Below are 18,556 nucleotides of genomic sequence, written 5' to 3' on the forward strand. Positions count from 1 at the left end.
CTAATCTGAATGCTTTCTATTTCTTTGTCTTGTCTAATTGCTGTGGCTTGAACTTCCAGTGCAGTGCTGAATAGCAGTTGTGAAAGGAGCACACCCTTGTCTTGTTCCTTATCTCAGGGGAAGCTTTTATTCTTTCCTTGTGGAGTATATCAGCTCTGGGTTTTTTTTTCATTAATGTTCTTTTCTATGTTGAGAAAGTTCCCTTCTGTCTTATTTTCTTGGGCTGCCATAATGAAGTCCTACAAGGTGGATAACTTTAAAGCACAGATATTTATTCTTTCACAGTTCTGAAAGCTGAAAGTAAGGTGTCAGCAGTGCGCACGCACGTGCGTATGTGTCTGTTTTATTTTCATAAGGACATCAGTCTTACTGGGTTAAGGACCCCACCCTACTCCAGTATGATCATATCTTACCATAACTAACTATATCTGCAGTGATCCTATTCCAAATAAGGTCACCTTCTGAAGTATGGAGGTTAACGACTTCAACATGTCTTTTTGGGAGACAAAATTCAACCCATAATACCTTTCATTCCTAGTTTGTTGAGTGATGACAGTGGTTATTATTATGAAAGGGTGTTGGATTTTGTTAGATTATTTTTCTGTGTCACTTGAGATTATCATGTGATTTTTCTTTTCTTTCATTTATTGATGTATTACATAGGTTGATTTTTCTTATATCAAACCACGCTTGCATTCCTGAGAATAAATGCTTTTGGGGTTATGGTATATAATCCTTTTAGTATGCTGTTAGATTCTATTTGCTAGTATTTTGTTGAAGACTTTTGTATCTGTATTCATAAAAGATACTGATCTGTTTTGTTTTCTTCTGGTGTTTTTGTCTGGCTTTACTGTCAGGATGCTACTGACCTCATAGGAGTTAGGAAATGTTTCTACTTTTAGAATGGTACATTTAATGACTGTGTTCCCTGGTTTTAAAAGTGTGCTGTCTTCAGAATCTATTGAGGCATTTCTGTGTTAGAGACTTAACGCTTTCTAAATTTTTTTTTCTGCATTTTTAGTTTTTCAGCTTCCTGCTTTGTTGTCAGTATATCTCCTGCTGCTGCATGCCTCATTTTTGCTTTTCCAGTGTGCAACTTATAATCTGCTGTGAGTCAAGAAAACATATGACAGAGTTAAATTGTGCTTTTGATTAGGTTACATAGAATCTGTGGAAAAACCAAAGGTGTTTCTCTTATAAGTGAAATAATATATTCTAGTGGAAAGGCTTTGTGACATTATTGGACCTTCATAGTCCTTTCTGTTTCCATTTTTTCAGTTATGATAGAGTAGGTGATCAGATGACTAAATTCCAGATAGGTAAAGTATTACTCTATTTGCCAAAATTTGTATTTGCATGTGGTTGCAGTTAATATGGAATGCCCCACTATTACAAATGAATTATAAAGAAATAGAGACTATCTTTAAAGCATAGCAGTTATATTTCTGGTAAAAGTTAATTGGAAGGATAAACATTAATAGCATTCTCTGTATATTGGTCTAAAACTTTTGTGTTGTTTCACCATACCAATATAAGATGAAAATGGTTGAATGAATCTTCATGTTATTGCTAATGTAAATACAACTTCCTTAAGTAAAACCTTTTTGTTTAAACTTAAGCTTTCCCACTAGATGCTTTTAAGAACTGCACTTTTTTTTTTTTTTAACCACTACAACACTTTTTCACTAAATATCAATCCGTTGTTTCTCCTGCCCTACCTTGTCTGGATATTTCTCAATCCATTTTTGTGTTCACTCCCTTGCATACCTCCTCAAAACTTCCACCATTTTACTCACTTGGCAAAACCTCAAATTTGGTTAAACCCTGTGGTTACTGTGTTTGGACCAGAACAGGGGATCATAGCTATAGAAAAACCATGCAGTTCATTTTCAGTATGACCAAATTTCCAGCCACAGTGGCTCACACCTGTAATACCAGTGCTTTTGGGAAGCCAAAGTGGAAGGATTCCCTGATCCCAGGAATTCGAGGTTACAGTGAGCCATGATCACAACACTGCATTCCAGCCTGGGTGACAGAATGAGACTCTCTCTGAAATATATAACCACCTATCTTAAGCATCTTAACTAATCATCTTCTATTTCCCATTTACCTAGTAAATTTGTTCGTTGAATCCCTTGCATTTATAAGGGATTTTTGTTGCTGCTGTTGTTGTTGTTGTTGAGACAGAGTCTCACTGTCTTCCCTAGGTTGAAGTACAGTGGTGTAATTTTGGCTTACTGCAGCCTTCACCTCCCAGGTTCAAAGGATTCTTGTGCCTCAGCTTCCTGAGGAGCTGGGTTTACAGCCGCCTGCTATCACACCTGGCTAATTTTTTTTTAAGTAGAGGCGGGGTTTCATCTGTTGGCCAGGCTGGTCTCGAACTCCTGACCTCAAGTCATCCTTGCACTTCGGCCTCTTAAAGTGCAGGGATTCGCCCAGCCCAGGGGTGTGTGTGTGTGTGTGTGTGTGTGTGTGTGTGTGTGTGTGTCTGTGTGTCTGTGTTTTAAATAACCATGTTTTTCTTTATTTTCTCACATTTTTCAAAATTTTGAGATCTTTAGAAATGTTACAAGAATAGTATTATTGAAGCCGGGCGCAGTGCTCACTCCTGTAATTCCCACACTTTGGGAGGCCGACATGGGTGGATCATGAGGTCAGGAGATCGAGACCATCCTGGCTAACATGGCAAAACTCTGTCTCTACTAAAAATACAAAAAATTAGCTGGATGTGGTAGTGCGTGCCTGTAGTCCCAGCTACTCGGGAGGCTGAGGCAGGAGAATCACTCGAACCTGGAAGGAAGAAGTTGCAGTGAGCTGAGATCTACCCAGTGCACTCCAGACTAGGCGACAGAGAAAGACTCTGTCTCAAAAACAAACAAACAAAAAGAATAGTATTATTGAGTATTTGTTTACCCTTACCTAGATTCACCAACTAAACTTTTTACCACAGTTCTTCTCCAGCTTTTTGGGAGGTGGTGGGAGGTGCTGAAAATGTGAAATTCAATTAAAAATATCAGAACACTTCACCCCTAACTCATTTAGCATAGATTCTCCCACTAACAAGGACATTGTCTTCACATAACTGCAAAATAAATAACCATGATTAGGAAATTTAATATTGATATAAATCTGTCGTCTAATGTCTATATTCAAATTCTCCCAGTTTTTGTCTCAACAATGTCCTCTCAGGGCTTTCTTGTTGTGTGAATCCAGGATCCAACCAAGGATCATGCATTATTTTTCTTGTTATACTTCTTTAGTCTTCTTAAATCTAGAATAGTTTTCTAACCTTGAGTGTATGTTTTCCTTTCTTAATATTTTTTGAAAATTCAAAGCCTTTTTTTTGCAGAATATTCTTAAATTTTATTTGGCTAGAAAGTAGTGTTGCATTTTATTTCAGTAAACTGAAGTTGTAATAATATATATATCCCCCTCCCCACATGGAATTTTAAGAAACTCTTTTTTGAGAAATTGAGAAAAGAAATTATTGCCTTTCATCTTACTCCTGTAATGACATTGTACCTGAAATGTCAAGTATCACTGCTAAAAACTCTTGGTCTATTGATGGTGCTTCATCCCTATCAGCGTTTTAACATGTGAAAAAATCTCACTTTACTTAGCTTAAGTGAAGCCCCATTAGTATTGCATCGTTAAAAACAGCATGAACACATTTACTTCAGCTGTTGTTTTAAAACTCAAAATAGCTGGCCTGTTGAACTATACAATATCAAAGACAATATATTTTGTCTTGTATCACACATATGTACTCTCTAAACACATCACATAGTGGCCATTTAAGGAACGTTAAATTTTGTTTCAAATAAAAATATATCACAATGTCTCATCATAGTATGTCTTCATGTGTTGATCTATTCTGCTTCTCCTAAATACATTTTTAAGTAATTTGAGTAATTTATAGCCATTCCATGTAATGTTGATGTCATTTATGCATCTCTTAATTATATTTGCTATTGGGCCTGGGCCATCACATTTATAATAATGACTCCCAGATCTTTTTTTTTTTTTTTTTTTTTGAGACAGAGTGTTGCTCTGTCACCAGGCTGGAGTGCAGTGACACAATCTCAGCTCACTGCAACCTCTGCCTCCTGGGTTCAAGCAATTCTTCCACCTCAGCCTCCTGAGTAGCTGGGACCACAGGCGTGTGCCACCACGCCCAGCTAATTTTCATATTTTTAGTAGAGACAGAGTTTCACCATGTTGGTCTCGATCTCTAGACCCTGTGATCCGCTCGCCTCGGCTTCCCAAAGTGCTGAGATTACACGCGTGAGCCACCGCGCCCAGCCCCAGATCTTTATCTCTCACATTTCAAAGTGTTCTTATATTTCTAACTGCCTACTGAACATTTCTATGTGGATGCAATATCTTGGACTTAATGATATTAAAATGCAGTTCATCTTCCCCCAAAGCACTTTGTTCTTTTGATTTTCTTCTTTCTGATAATGCCAGTTTCATTCTCCCAGTTGTCCAGGCTCAGGTGTCTCATTAATCTGTTTTCTTTTTTAACCAATGTGCCCACATACCGTTAATTGTCCATCCTTGTCCATCCTAGCAATATTTGTCTTAACATCTGTTTTGCAGTCATTAACACATTAAGATTCATTATATAGCATTTATATTATTCCTTCCAATCCAGTTGTCTCCTCACTCCCAAATGTTTTTCCTACTTAAAAGTATTGAATGCCTAGAAAGAAAAAGGACAAAACTTGCATTGCCCAGGAATTAAGGCTTTTTTGGTTTAAATTATTTTGGTTACTAATCAGCAAACACTAATGCAAAAAAATACATTTAACTGAAAAAAATATATCTTAGAGAAGCTGAAAGCAACTCATCTAGTGGGCCAGAAAAAGGTAGTGTTCTCTTTTTAGTTCTCTTGTCTTTTCTCTGTCTGGAATCACCCAGTCTGTTCACAAATCCTACATTTATAGGTTTATGTTTTTTGTTTTTTGTTTTTTGTTTTCAGGCGGAGTCCCACTCTGTTGCCCATTCTGGAGTGCGGTGGCGTGTTCTTGCCTTACTGTAACTTCTCCCTCCCGAGTTCAAGCAATTCTCCTGCCTCAGACTTCCGAGTAGCTGGGATTACAAGCACACACCGCTACACCCAGCTAATTTTTGTGTTTTTAGTAGAGACAGGGTTTCACCATGTTGGCCAGGCTGGTCTCAAACTCTTGGCCTCAGATGATCACCCTCCTTGGCCTCCCAAAATGGCTGGGATACAGGTGCAAGCCACCACTCCCAGCCGATTTTTAGGTCTAAGTTTTAATCACGTGCTAAACCTAACCTGATATCTTTGAATTCTAATTCCAAATTTCCAGAAGAGAATATCTGATGAATACAGTATATTGAGCATAGAGCCTAGTTAATTCTTAATTTTACATTTCCAAAGAAATAATCAAATAATTTTTTGATAACTGATTAATGTGTGGTATGTTTTACTGTGTTAAAATGCATATTGCATTGTACAGTTTTCTTGAAATATTTTACTATTTACTCATGGACCTCCTCCTGTAGTCCTTATATCAAACAGTAAGAAGGTACTTTCAATTCAGTGGGATATAGGTTTAATAAGCTTATGTACTACTAGTTCTGGTTTTGTTTTTTCCTTCCCAGCATGCTTTTAACATTTTTTTTTAAGGTAAAATTTATGTAACATAAGGTTAACCATTTTAAAATATATAATTCAGAGGCATTTAGTACATTCACAATTTTGTGCAACCATCACCTCTTGTTGCAGAACATTTTAATTGCTCCAAAAGGAGATCCTGTACCCATTAAACAGTCATTCCTCAATTCACTCCTCTCACAGTCCTGGCAACCACCAATCTGCTTTCTCTATAAGTTGCCCATGCTGGGTATTTCATATTCTGAGATCACAAAATGTGACCTTCTGTGTATGACTCTTTCATTTAGCATATTATTTAGATAATCCTCATTATAACATGTATCAATACATTATTTCTTTTTATGACATAAATTTCATTATATAGCTAGACCACATTTATGTATTCATTGATAAATATTTGGATTGTTTTCATTCTTTTGGCTATTGTGAATAGTGCTGCTGTGAACATCTGTGTGTAAGTATTGAATACCTGTTTTGAGTTTTTGAGGGTATATGCCTAGGAATGGACTTTCTGGATCATATGGTAATTCTATGTTTGACTTAGTAGAGAACCACCACATTGTCTTCTACAGCAGCTACACTTTATATTCTTGTCAGCAGTGTACTTGTGTTTCAGTTTCTTCACATCCTCACCAACGCTTGCTGATTTCCATTTTTAAATTATGGCCATCCTTAGTAAATATGAAGTAATACTTCATTGTGATTTTGATTTCCGTTTCCCTGTTGACTAATGATGTTGAGCATCTTTTCATGTGCTTGTTGGCCATTTGTATATCTTCTTTGGAGAAGTTTTTATTTTTTGAAGTTTTTTGCCCTTTTTAAATTGGGTTATCTTTTGTTGAGTTGTAAGAGGTTCTTTGTATATTCCTAGTACTGGACTTTTATCAGGTAAATGATTTGCAAATATTTTCTCCCATTCTGTAGGTTGTCTTTCTTGATAATATCTTTTAATGTATAAAAGTTTTAAATTTTTGTGGTTTATTTTATTTTTAAATGGATATATTTTGTTGCTTATGCTGTTAGTATCATAAATAAGAATGTATTGGCAAATGCAAGGTCATGAAGATTTATCACTTTTTCCTTTATCCCTAGGTTTTATAGGATTTGCTCTTATATTTAAGTCTTTAATATATTTTTGTATATAGTATGAAGTAGAGATCTAAATTCATTCTTAGACATGTGGATATTCAGCTGTCTCTGCACTATTTATTGCAAACAGTATCCTTTCCTCATTTGATGGTCTTGACATCCTTGTTGAAAATCAGTTGGCCATACATAATATGGGTTTATTTCTGGACTCTCAATTCTATTCCATTGATCTATGTATTATATATACCTTTGCTAGTACCATGCTGTTTTGGTTACTGTAATTTTGTAGTACATTTTGATATCAGAAAGCATAGATTCTTTGGGGTTTTTTCGTTGTTTTTTTTTTTCTCCTTTTTCAAGATTCCTTTGGCTACAGGGTTTCCTGCAATTGCATGTGAATTTGAGGATTTTCCTTTCCATTTCTGCAAAAACAGACAGTAGATTGTGATAAAAATTACATTGAATCTGTAGATCAATTTGGGTAGAAATTGCCATTTAAAAAATATTTAGCTTTCCAATCCACAAATAGAGGGTATCTTTTATTTAGTTAGTTCTTTAGTTTCTGTAAACACTAATTTGTCATCTTCATTGTACAAGTGTTATACCTTCTTAGTCAAATTTATTTCTAGGTATTTTATTCTTTTGGGTGCTGTTGTAAATGGAATTGTTTTCTTGATTTCATCTTCAGATTGCTCATTGCTAGGTTATAAAAATACAACTAACTTTTATGTGTTGATCTTATAACCTGCAGCTTTGCTGAATTTTGTATTTACTAGGTTTTTTGTTTGTTTGTTTGTTTGTTTTTGTTTTTGTTTTGAGATGGAGTCTCCTGCCTCAGCTTCCCTAGTAGCTGGGATTACAGGTGCACACCACCATACCTGGCTAGTTGTTGTATTTTTTGTAGAAATGGGATTTCGCCATGTTGGCCAGACTGGTCTCAAACTCCTGAGCTCAAGTAATCCACCTGCCTCAGCCTCCCAAAGTGCTGGGATTACAGGCACGAGTCACCTCACCTAATCAACTCTACTAGTATTTTTTGTGGATTCTTTAGGATTTTCTGCATGTAAGTCATGTCATCTGTAAATAGGGATAATTTTACTTCATTTTTTTCCAACTTGGATAGCATTTATTTTTTTCTTGCCTAAAACTCCAGTGTAATGTTAAATGGAAGTGGCAAAAACAGACATACTTGTTTTGTTCTTGATCTTAAGAGAAAACTTTGATTCTTTCACCATATTTCATCACAGCTAATAAGTATATTATTACTAATATTATTAAGTATATTAATAAGTATATTAGCTGTGGAGTTTTCATAAATGTCCTTGATCATGTTGAAGAAGATACCTTCTGCTCCTAGTTTAAGCGGTTTTATCATGAAAGGGTGGTGAATTTTTTCAGATGCTTTTTCTACATCAGTTGGGATGATCATATGGTTCCCCCCCATTTTTCTATTAATGTGGTTTATCAGACTAATTGTTTTCCATATATCAAACCACCTTTGCTTTATTTGGATAAATCCTACTTGGTCATGACGAATAATCTTAATATGCTGCTTAATTTGGTTTCATAGTATTTTGTTGAAGATTTTTTAAATCTATATTTGTAGGTGATATTGGCCTATAGTTTTCACTTTGTATTTTTAATCTGGCTATGGCATTAGGGTAGTCACAGCCTCATGGGAAATGTTTCTGTTCTGTTTTTCAGTTTAAGATCAATTATTGCTAATAATTTTTAAGGGTTTGGCATAATTCATCAGTGAAACCATCTTATACTGGGCTTTTTTGTTTTCGTGAGCTTTTGATTACTAGATCAATCTCATTATTTATTATAGACCTGTTGAGATTTTCTATTTCTTCTTGAATCATTTCTGGTATTTGTTATATTTCTAAAAAGTTGTTTATTTCATTTAACATATCTAATTTGATGGCATACAATTGTTCATAGTATTTTCTTGTAATTTTTTTATCATCTCTGTATTTCAGTAGTAATATCTGTACTTTTATTTCTGATTTGAGTAACTGGAGTCTTCTCTTTTTTTCCTTGGTAAATCTAGCTAAAGGTGTGTCAATTTAATCGATCTTTTTAGAGAACCAACTTTTGGTTCTGTTTGATTCTCCCTCTTTTTCTAACTTTCTATTTTATCTCCATATTAATTTTTATTATTTCTTTCATTCTGCTAGCTTTGGGTTTAGCTTTATCTTTTTCTAATTTCTTAAAGTTGAAATCTTTTTTAATGAAGGCTTTTACAGCTGCAAATCCCCCTCTGAAAATCTTTTGGCTGCATCCCATAGGTTTTGGTATATTGTTCTTTTTGTTCATGTCAAAGTATTTTCTAATTTTATTTGTAATTTCTTTGTTCCATTGACTATTAAAAAATGTGGTGTTTAATTTTCATATATTTATTAATTTTCCTTTTGTTACTTCTTTCTGGTTTCATTCCCTTGTGATCAGAGAACATACTCTGTATTATTTCAGACCTTTAAAATTTATTTAAACTTGTTTTGTGGCCTAACATATGGTCTGTCTTCCAGAATGTTACATGTGCATTTAAAGAGAATGCATATTATGCTGTTGTTAGATGGAGTATTCTATGTCTGTTTGATCTAGTTGGTTTATAGTGTTCAAAGTCTCTGTTTTCCTTGGTAATCTTCTGCTAGTTCTATTGCAGTGGACTATTGCAGTCTCCAACTTTTATAGTTCAAATGTTTATTTCTTCCTTCAGTTCTGTCAGTTTTTGCCTCATATATTTTGGACTCTTGTTAAGTACATGTATGTTTATAATTATATCTTACTGATGGGTTCTCCCTGTTACTGATGTTTAATGTCCTTCTGTGCTCTTGTAACACATTTTATCTCAAAGTCTATTTTTTCTGATATTAGAATAGCTACCCCCACTGTCTCATTAATCACTATTTACATAGAATATACTTTTCTATCCTTTTACGTTCAACATATTTGTGTCTTTGGTTCTACAGTGATTGTCTTGCAGATTATGTATAGTTGGATGCTGTTTTTCTCTTTTATCCATTATACCAATCTCTGTCTTAATAGGAGATTTCAAAGTATTTTCTTAGTCATTAACCGGCAGATTACAGTTAATATCTTAATAATAATCATGTTTTAATTGAAAGTATCTTCGTTTCAAAAGTGCACAAAAATTGCTTCTTTATAGCTTCATTTCCCATTCTTGTTATTGTCAGAAATTATACCTTTATACATTTTATGTCTATTAACATAGACTTGTAATTATTCTTTATGTACTTTTTAAATCATAGGACAAAAAGGAGTTATAAATAAAAAATGAAATACTACTGCTGGCTTATATGCTTGCCTATCTAGCTGCTGTAACATTGGTTATTTATTTTCTTATGGCTTCAAGTTACTGTCCGGTGCCCTTTCATTTCAGCTTAGAGAACTTCTTTAACTCTCTTTATCATATCTTGTAGGACATGTCTACTAGTGATTAACTCTGTCAACTTTTGTTTTATATGATGATAATATCTTAATTTCTCCTTTATTTTTGAAGCATAGTTTTGCTAGGCACAGAATTTTTGGTTTGCAGGGTTTTTTTTTTTCTTTTAGCACTTTAAGTATATCATTCTACTGCCTTCTAACCTCCATGGTTTCTGAAGATCAAATAGGCTGTTAATCTTGTTGAATATATCTTATATGTGATAGTTACTTCTTTCTTGTTTTCTTGTTCACTTCCCTTTGTTCCTCAGATTGGATGGTCTCAACCAGTCTTTAAGTTCACTGGTTATTCCTTCTGCCTGCTCATGTCTCTGTTAACCCCTCCAGTGAAGTTTTCATTTATTGTAATTTTCAATTGCAGAATTTCTATTTATGGTCTTTTTATAATTTCTGTGTATTTATTGATATTCACTTCTCTGAGTCATCATTCTCCTGCTTTCCTTTAGTTTTTTGTTCATGGTTTCCTTTATCTGTTTGTGATTTTTTTTTTAGCTGATAGTTTATTCTTTTTTTTTTTGCATTTTAGGTTTTGGGGTACATGTGAAGAACATGGAAGATTGTTGCATAGGTACACACATGGCAGTGTGATGTGCTGCCTTCCTCCCCAACACCTATATCTGGCATTTCTCCCCATGTTATCTCTCCCCAACTCCCCACCCCCCACTGTCCCTCCCCTATTTCCCCCTGACAGACCCAGACCCCAGTGTGTGATGCTCCCCTCCCTGTGTCCATGTGTTCTCATTGTTCAACACTCACCTGTGAGTGAGAACATGCAGTATTTGATTTTCTGTTCTTGTGTCAGTTTGCTGAGAATGATGGTTTCCAGATTCATCCATGTCCCTACAAAGGACACGAACTCACCGTTTTTTATGGCTGCATAGTGTTCTGTAGTGTTTATGTGCCACAGTTTCCCTGTCCAGTCTATCATCGATGGGCATTTGGGTTGGTTCCAGGTCTTTGCTATTGTAAACAGTGCTGCAGTGAACATTCGTGTGCATGTGTCCTTATAGTAGAATGATTTATAATCCCTTGGATATATACCCAGTAATGGGATTGCTGGGTCACATGGAATTTCTGTTTCTGACTCCTTGAGGAATTGCCACACTGTCTTCCACAATGGTTGAACTAATTTTCACTCCCACCAACAGTTTAAAAGTGTTCCTATTTCTCCACATCCTCTCCAGCATCTGTTGTCTCCAGATTTTTTAATGATCGCCATTCTAACTGGCGTGAGATGGTGTCTCAATGTAGTTCTGATATGCATTTCTCTAATGACCAGTGATGATGCGCATTTTTTCATATGTTTGTTGGCCTTATTATATGCCTTCTTTTGTAAAGTGTCTGTTCATATCCTTCACCCACTTTTGAATGGGCTTGTTTGTTTTTTTCTTGTAAATCTGTTTTAGTTCTTTGTAGATTCTGGATATCAGCCCTTTGTCAGATGGGTAGATTGCAAAACTTTTTTCCCATTCTGATGGTTGCTGATTCACTCTAATGACTGTTTCGTTTGCTGTGCAGAAGCTGTGGAGTTTGATTAGGTCCCATTTGTCTATTTTGGCTTTTGTTGCCAATGCTTTTGGTGTTTTGGTCTTGAAGTCCTTGCCTATGCCTATGTCCTGAATGGTTTTGCCTAGGTTTTCTTCTAGGGATTTTATGGTGTTAGGTCTTATGTTGAAGTCTTTAATCCATCTGGAGTTAATTTTAGTGTAAGGTGTCAGGAAGGGGTCCAGTTTCTGCTTTCTGCACATGGCTAGCCAGTTTTCCCAACACCATTTATTAAACAGGGAATCCTTTCCCCATTGCTTGTTTTTCTCAGGTTTGTCAAAGATCAGATGGTTGTAGATGTGTGGTGTTGCCTCCGAGGCCTCTGTTCTGTTCTATTGGTCTATATCTCTGTTTTGGTACCTGTACCATGCTGTTTTGATTACAGTAGCCTTGTAGTATAGTTTGAAGTCCGGTAGCGTGATGCCTCCAGCTTTGTTCTTTTTGCTTAGATTTGATTTGGCTATGCTGGCTCTATTTTGCTTCCATAAGAAGTTTAAGGTGGTTTTTTTCCAGTTTTGTGAAGAAGGTCATTGGTAGCTTGATGGGGATAGCCTTGAATCTGTAAATTACTTTGGGCAATATCGCCATTTTCACAATATTGATTCTTCCTAACCATGAGCATGGAATGTTTTTCCATCTGTTTGTGTCCTCTCTTATTTCCTTGAGCAGTGGTTTATAGTTCTCCTTGAAGAGGTCCTTTACGTTCTTTGTTAGTTGTATTCCTAGGTATTTTATTCTCTTTGTAGCAATTGTGAATGGCAGTACGATCTTGATTTGGCTCTCTTTAAGTCTGTTATCGGTGTATAGGAATGCTTGTGATTTTTACACATTGATTTTGTATTCTGAGATTTTGCTGAAGTTGCTTATCAGTTTCAGGAGATTTTGGGCTGAGATGATGGGGTGATTCTAGATATACAATCATGTCATCTGCAAATAGAGACAATTTGACTTCCTCCTTTCCTATTTGAATACCCTTTATTTTTTTTTCTTGCCTGATTGCTCTGGCTAGAACTTCCTGTACTGTATTGAATAGGAGTGGTGAGAGAGGGCATCCTTGTCTAGTGCCAGATTTCAAAGGGAATGCTTCCAGTTTTTGCCCATTCAGTATGATATTGGCTGTTGATTTGTCGTAAATAGCTTTTATCATTTTAAGATACGTTCCATCAATACCTAGTTTATTGAGGGTTTTTAACATAAAGGGCTGTTGAATTTTGTCAAAGGTCTTCTCTGTATCTATTGAGATAATCATATGGTTTTTGTCTTTGGTTCTCTTTGTGTGTTTTTTTTTTAATCTTTTGATTTAAAGTCTTTGTCTACTAAGTGCAACAACTGGGCTTCATTGTGGACAGTTTCTCTGAATTTCTTTTTTTCTTGTATTAAACTCTACCTTCTTGTTTCTCTTTATATCCCTTTTTTTTGTTGAAAATAAAGACACTTAAAAGATTACAATATGGCAGCCCTGGAAAATAAGATTCTTTACCCTCACCAGGGTTTGCTTTTGCTGTGTGTGGATTTGTTGTTTGCTTGTTTAGAGACTTCTGTAAACTATTTTTGTAAAGTCTGCATTCTTTGTCATTTGTTGCCACTGAAGTCAGTTCTCTTCACCTGGTGGTGATTTGTTAGTTTCTTTAAATGACACTTTCCAAGTCTTGTGGGTGAAACAAAGGCAAGCACTTGTACTTTTCCTTCAGAGAGCCAACAGACAGGTTGAAATCCACTAAATCCACGACCACAGTTCTTTCAGAATAAGGTTCGTATTGCTCTGTCTGGCACTTGTAACCTGCACTCACAGTGCAGGCTACTGTCCTCATGATTGTCACTAATCTGGGGTATAGGGAATGGTAGATAATTTAAAGCTTCTTTCTTCACCAAGACTACAGCTGACGTAATTTTTTAATAGATTCCAGAGTTCTGCAAACATTGATTCCCACCCTTTTGGCAGCTCATTAGTCACTTTTGTTGGGGGACTGAGCCCTCTTCTCTACCACTTTTGATGACATCATGTCCCATGGACATGTTTATCAAATTTGTGGATTATTTACAGACCTTGCATCTCTGTTAACCTTTGTAATCTATTATATGACTTAAATAATTATTTCAACCTGAAGGTGAAAGGGAACAGGCGGTGAAACCCTGGTTTTATATCTGTTAGCAACTCAGATAGAACTTAGGCCATTCTGAAACTTCAGATAACAGTAATATTCTGGGTTACTTAAGGGATAGTGACCTTTTCTAATGAAAGGGAAAAAACGATAGTTAAAAGACAACGTTTTAAGTTACTAAAATTTTATATTTAGTTTGGGAATATTTGGATAGGTTTATAATCCCTTTATTGCTTGGAGGTCCAGGATAGATACTTTGGGTGATTTAAGGCCACATAAAACTTGGATAATTCACATCTATATAATTTAGTCTGTGTTTTTGTTTTTTCAAATCACTGTTAATAGTGAGTAAAGAGCAAGATTTTAGTGTGGGTAGGGCCTTATAGTCTCCATTTAACAAATAGTAATAGATGTTTATCACTGTGGAAGGGGTTTCCCAACCTCAGCATTATTGATATGTGAGGCTATTTAATTATTTGCTGTTAGAGGCTGTCCTGTGCATTCTAGGATGATGTTTAACATCGTCCTGTCCTCTGCTGTTAGATGGCCCTCCTCCACTTTTGACAACCAAAAATGTCTCTAGGCATTACCAAGTGTTCCCTGAGGTGCAGTATGCCCCCAGCTGAGAACCTCTGCACTGTGTGAAGAACCCTGGGAATGTAAAGGTACTGCTATGACTTTTACTGAGTGGTAAGAGAGCTATAGATAAAGTGCTACAAGAGTTCAAAGGAAGAAAATAATTGCTTCTCATTGGAGATAGCAGGGAACGTGTCAATGAGGAAGAAGTGTTTTAATAAGAATTTTTCATTCTTATTACTTAATGTGAAAGAATACATTCACAAAGTCAGGATAAATATTATATAGAGAACAGTGAGGTATAGTTATTTTGTAGGTAAGATTACAGGTGTGAGCTACCGTGCCTGGCTTTAAATTGGGTAATTCTTACTGATTTATCTTCAAGTTCAGGTTTTGTTTTTTGTTTTTTTTTTGGTCATCTTTATCTCACTGTTGGGCCCATTTGGTGAGTTGTGTCTGTCACTGTATTTCTTCTAAAATTTCCATTTATTTATTTATTTTGAGAAGGGGTTTCACTCTGTCGCCCAGGTTAGAGTGCAATGGTGTGATCACAGCTCACTGCAACCTCTGCTTCCTGGGTTCAGGTGATTCTCCTGCCTCAGCTTCCCAAGCAGCTAAGATTATAGGCACCTACCACCACACCCAGCTAAGTTTTGTATTTTTAGTAGAGCTGGGGTTTCACCATATTGGCTAGGCTGATCTCGAACTCTTGACCTCAAGTGATCTACCCACCTCAGCCTCCCAAAGTGCTGGGATTACAGGTGGAATCCACCACTCCTGGTCTAAAATTTCCATTTAGTTCTTCCTTATATATTCTGTTTCTTTGCCGAAACTTACTGTTTTTTCATGTTTGTGTTTATAATTGCTCATTGAAGTATTTTATAATAACTGCTTTAAAGTCCTGTTCAGTAATTCCATAACTGCCACCTTTGTGTTTGGTATCTGTTAAATGTCATTTATCATTCAAGTTGACTTTTTTTTTTTTTTGGTTTCTGATATGAGAGATTTTTGTTTTATTACTGTTTCATAGACACTATAGATATCATGTTCTGAGACTTTTGAATATTACTTAAATCTGTTTTAGCAGGCCTCCTCTGACATTGCACCTGAAGGTGTAAGGGAGAGGGTCTGCAATGTGGGAGTGGAAGTTCAGACTGCCTGTTGGCTTCCACTGGCCTTCACTAATAATAGCATGGTGTGGTAGGTAGGGCATCTCTTTTTGTTGTTGTTGTTGAGACAGTGTCTCACTTTTGTCACCCAGGCTGGAGTGCAGTGGCATAATCTTGGCTCACTGCAACCTCTGCCTCCCAGGTTCAAGCAATTCTGCCTCAGCCTCCCAAGTAGCTGGGATTACAGGCACCCACAACCACACCCAGCTAATTTTTTTTTTTTTGGGTAGAGACAAGGTTTCACCATGTTGACCAGGCTGGTCTCGAACTTCTGACCTCAGGTGATCCACCCAGCTCGGCCTCTCAAAGGGCTGGGATTACAGGCGTGAGTCAGTGTGCTTGGCTGGTAGGGCATTTCTTACCTGGGATTGGTGATAGAAGTTTAGACTCTCCACTCAGCTGCTGCTGACAGTCGAGAAAGGGTAAAGAGCTCCTTGTTACTGATTAGCAGAGGTAGAAGTCTAGGCTTCCAAGTTGGCCTTCACTGACAAGAGTGAGGAGGGATTCCATGCTTTGTGGCTTGAGTAGGGCAATAACAGTTTAAAAGGTTTTTTTGTCTTGCTAGGCTGTACCTCTTCTAATCCTTTCACTAGGGAAAGCAAACTTTTCTTGTTGCTGTTGTTGTTAGGTTTTTTGTTTTTGTTTTTGTTAGTTTTAGATGTTTTGTTTTTGTTGTTCATTAGTATTTCTGGGTTGCAGGCCTCTCTAATGCCCGGTCACGATATGAGCGTCTCCCTGACCTCCCAAAAATGAGGGAACTAACTGTCATGTCTTTCTTGCTAGGTCATTAGCCAGTCCACCTTCTCTCCATCATTCACAAACTACTTAGGTTTGATTTTTTTACATGTTGGGTTCAGGATTTTTAGCTGTATTTAGTGGGATAGTAGGAAGAAATAAGTCTATTCATTTTGTCTGGAACTGAATGTCCTAAATGGTTTAAAATAGAAAGTAGTCCATTAAGAACTTGCTTTTTTTAAATGCTCAAAAAATATTATCTTAAAAATATTTTACCACTATAAATTTGTAACTAAGCTATACATAAGATTAAGTACATTCGTTGTTATAGGTAATTTATGGGTTTTTTTGTTTGGTTAGTTGGATGTTTTTTGGGAGACAGGTCTTGATCTCTTGCTTTGACCTTTCAGGCTCAGGTGATCCCCCTGCCTCAGCCTCCCGAGTAACTGGGGCTACAGGTGCCACCACGCCCAGCTAAGTTTTTGTTTATTGTTTGTGTTTTTGCCCAGGCTGGGTTCAAACTCCTGGACCAAGCAGTTGTCCCACCTCAGCCTCCCAAAGTGTTGGGATTATAAGTTAATGAGCCACTGCACCCAGCCATGTATATGTGTTTATTAAAGTATGTATATTTCTTCATTCTCTTAGGGTTATGTACCGAAGGACTCTACCGTGTTAGCGGGAACAAAACTGACCAAGACAATATTCAAAAGCAGTTTGATCAGGGTAAGAAGATAATTATGTGAAATAAAATTGTTGTTTTATGTTTCCCTTATTAGAATTCATGGTTGGAAGATTGATTTTCATTTGAAAACTTCCTAAGGATATGGATGTTGAAGAGAGAGGGTTTCAAAGTGGGATTAGAAGCACTAAGTAGAATAGATATCACAATAAAGGTACAGAACAGCTAGGGAAAGTCTTATTTTACACTAGCAAGGAAGTCACTGATTACTTTAGAGCCTTTGAATTAAGGGGCCTCGGTACTAGGGATTTATAAGAGGAAGTAGGTGATATGAAACTTTTAAAATACATTTGCAATAGAAGAAAAGAGTGAAAACAAAAGACAGTTGAATCATGAAAATACAATACTGTATGTGTTTTTAATGTAAATATGAAGACAGAAAAGGATTTAGTAAATAAGAAAGGAGGTACTGGAAAAGCAGGCATTCGTTATTGAAGCAAAGTCCATCACGCCCAGAAGGAATGGAATGCAGTAGAATAGATTTTGTTTTTGAAATAATGAGAAACTGAAAAAATAGAAAAATAAAAAAAGAAATCATGAGAAACTGTCTTTTACCAAGACTGAAGGGAATACTGTAAAATATTCTGATGTAAGATTAGATATTTCATGGCCCATATACTCTTAGTTTCTTTCCAAATTTCATATTCCTAATACATTAAACTATCTTACAAATAAAAGACTGTGACTGTACCTATATAAATCTGTCAGCAGATTTAGAAAAGCAGTAATTTGACTTATAATTGATTGACATCTTAGCCATTAGGGGTAAAAACGAATTTTCTACTTACATTAACGTACATTCTATATACGATTAAAGATTTAAATGTAAAAAATGAAAATGGTAAGTACTAGGGAGAAAAATGAGTGAATATTTTTATAGTCTTGGAGTAGAGAAAAACCTAAACTTGATATGAAACCTAAAAAACATGAACTAGATGATAGACTGGACTATGTACATGTTAAAATTTTACAAAAATGTAAAAATTTTGTATGACAATGTGGCTAAAACAGGGTGTGACATACCTAGCTTAAGTAGTTCACATCAGAAGAGAGCAACCAATAAATAAATGAAAATATGCTTAGCCTCTATTAATGATAAAAATTAAAACAAAAAGATTATGTTTATTTGTTTTATTAGAATGAAGAGAATTGTTAGTAGAGCATGGGTAAATGTGTATCTTGTACACTGTTGGTTGTAGGTGCCTTTTGAGAGGCAGTTGTAAATACCAGGATTCAGATAGCTTTGCTTGAGAAATTTCACTTCTTGGAATTCGTTACAGAAGTTTTTGCATAAATATGCCAAGATATACTTACAAGGCTCTTCCTTGCAGTATTGTTAGTTTTTTTAAAAAGGGTTTTGGGGGAATACCACTCGGGTTTAATAAGTAGAATGAATACTAAGGCGGCGTGTAAAATAAAGATTTTTGTCTATTGAAGTGGCAAAATGTCAGTTGTTGAGTGATGTGTGTCTAAGTGTATACAACAATGC

At 35.9% G+C, this 18,556-nt stretch overlaps 1 protein-coding gene across 2 annotated transcripts in view; it reads left to right on the top strand.

Annotated features, from left to right (window-relative positions):
• Positions 1-18,556, top strand: part of ARHGAP5 (Rho GTPase activating protein 5) — a 79,245-nt gene that overhangs the window by 47,826 nt on the left and 12,863 nt on the right. For both annotated transcript variants that reach the window (XM_012468624.3, XM_012468632.3), the window contains exon 4: positions 16,974-17,051. In XM_012468624.3, coding sequence (XP_012324047.1) covers positions 16,974-17,051 — 78 coding nt within the window. The remainder of the gene's footprint in view (positions 1-16,973; positions 17,052-18,556) is intronic.

The sequence above is a fragment of the Aotus nancymaae genome, unplaced genomic scaffold (genome assembly GCF_030222135.1).
Source record: "Aotus nancymaae isolate 86718 unplaced genomic scaffold, 86718_ANA_hifiasm-v0.15.2.pri h1tg000062l, whole genome shotgun sequence".
Taxonomy (NCBI): Eukaryota; Metazoa; Chordata; class Mammalia; order Primates; family Aotidae; genus Aotus; species Aotus nancymaae.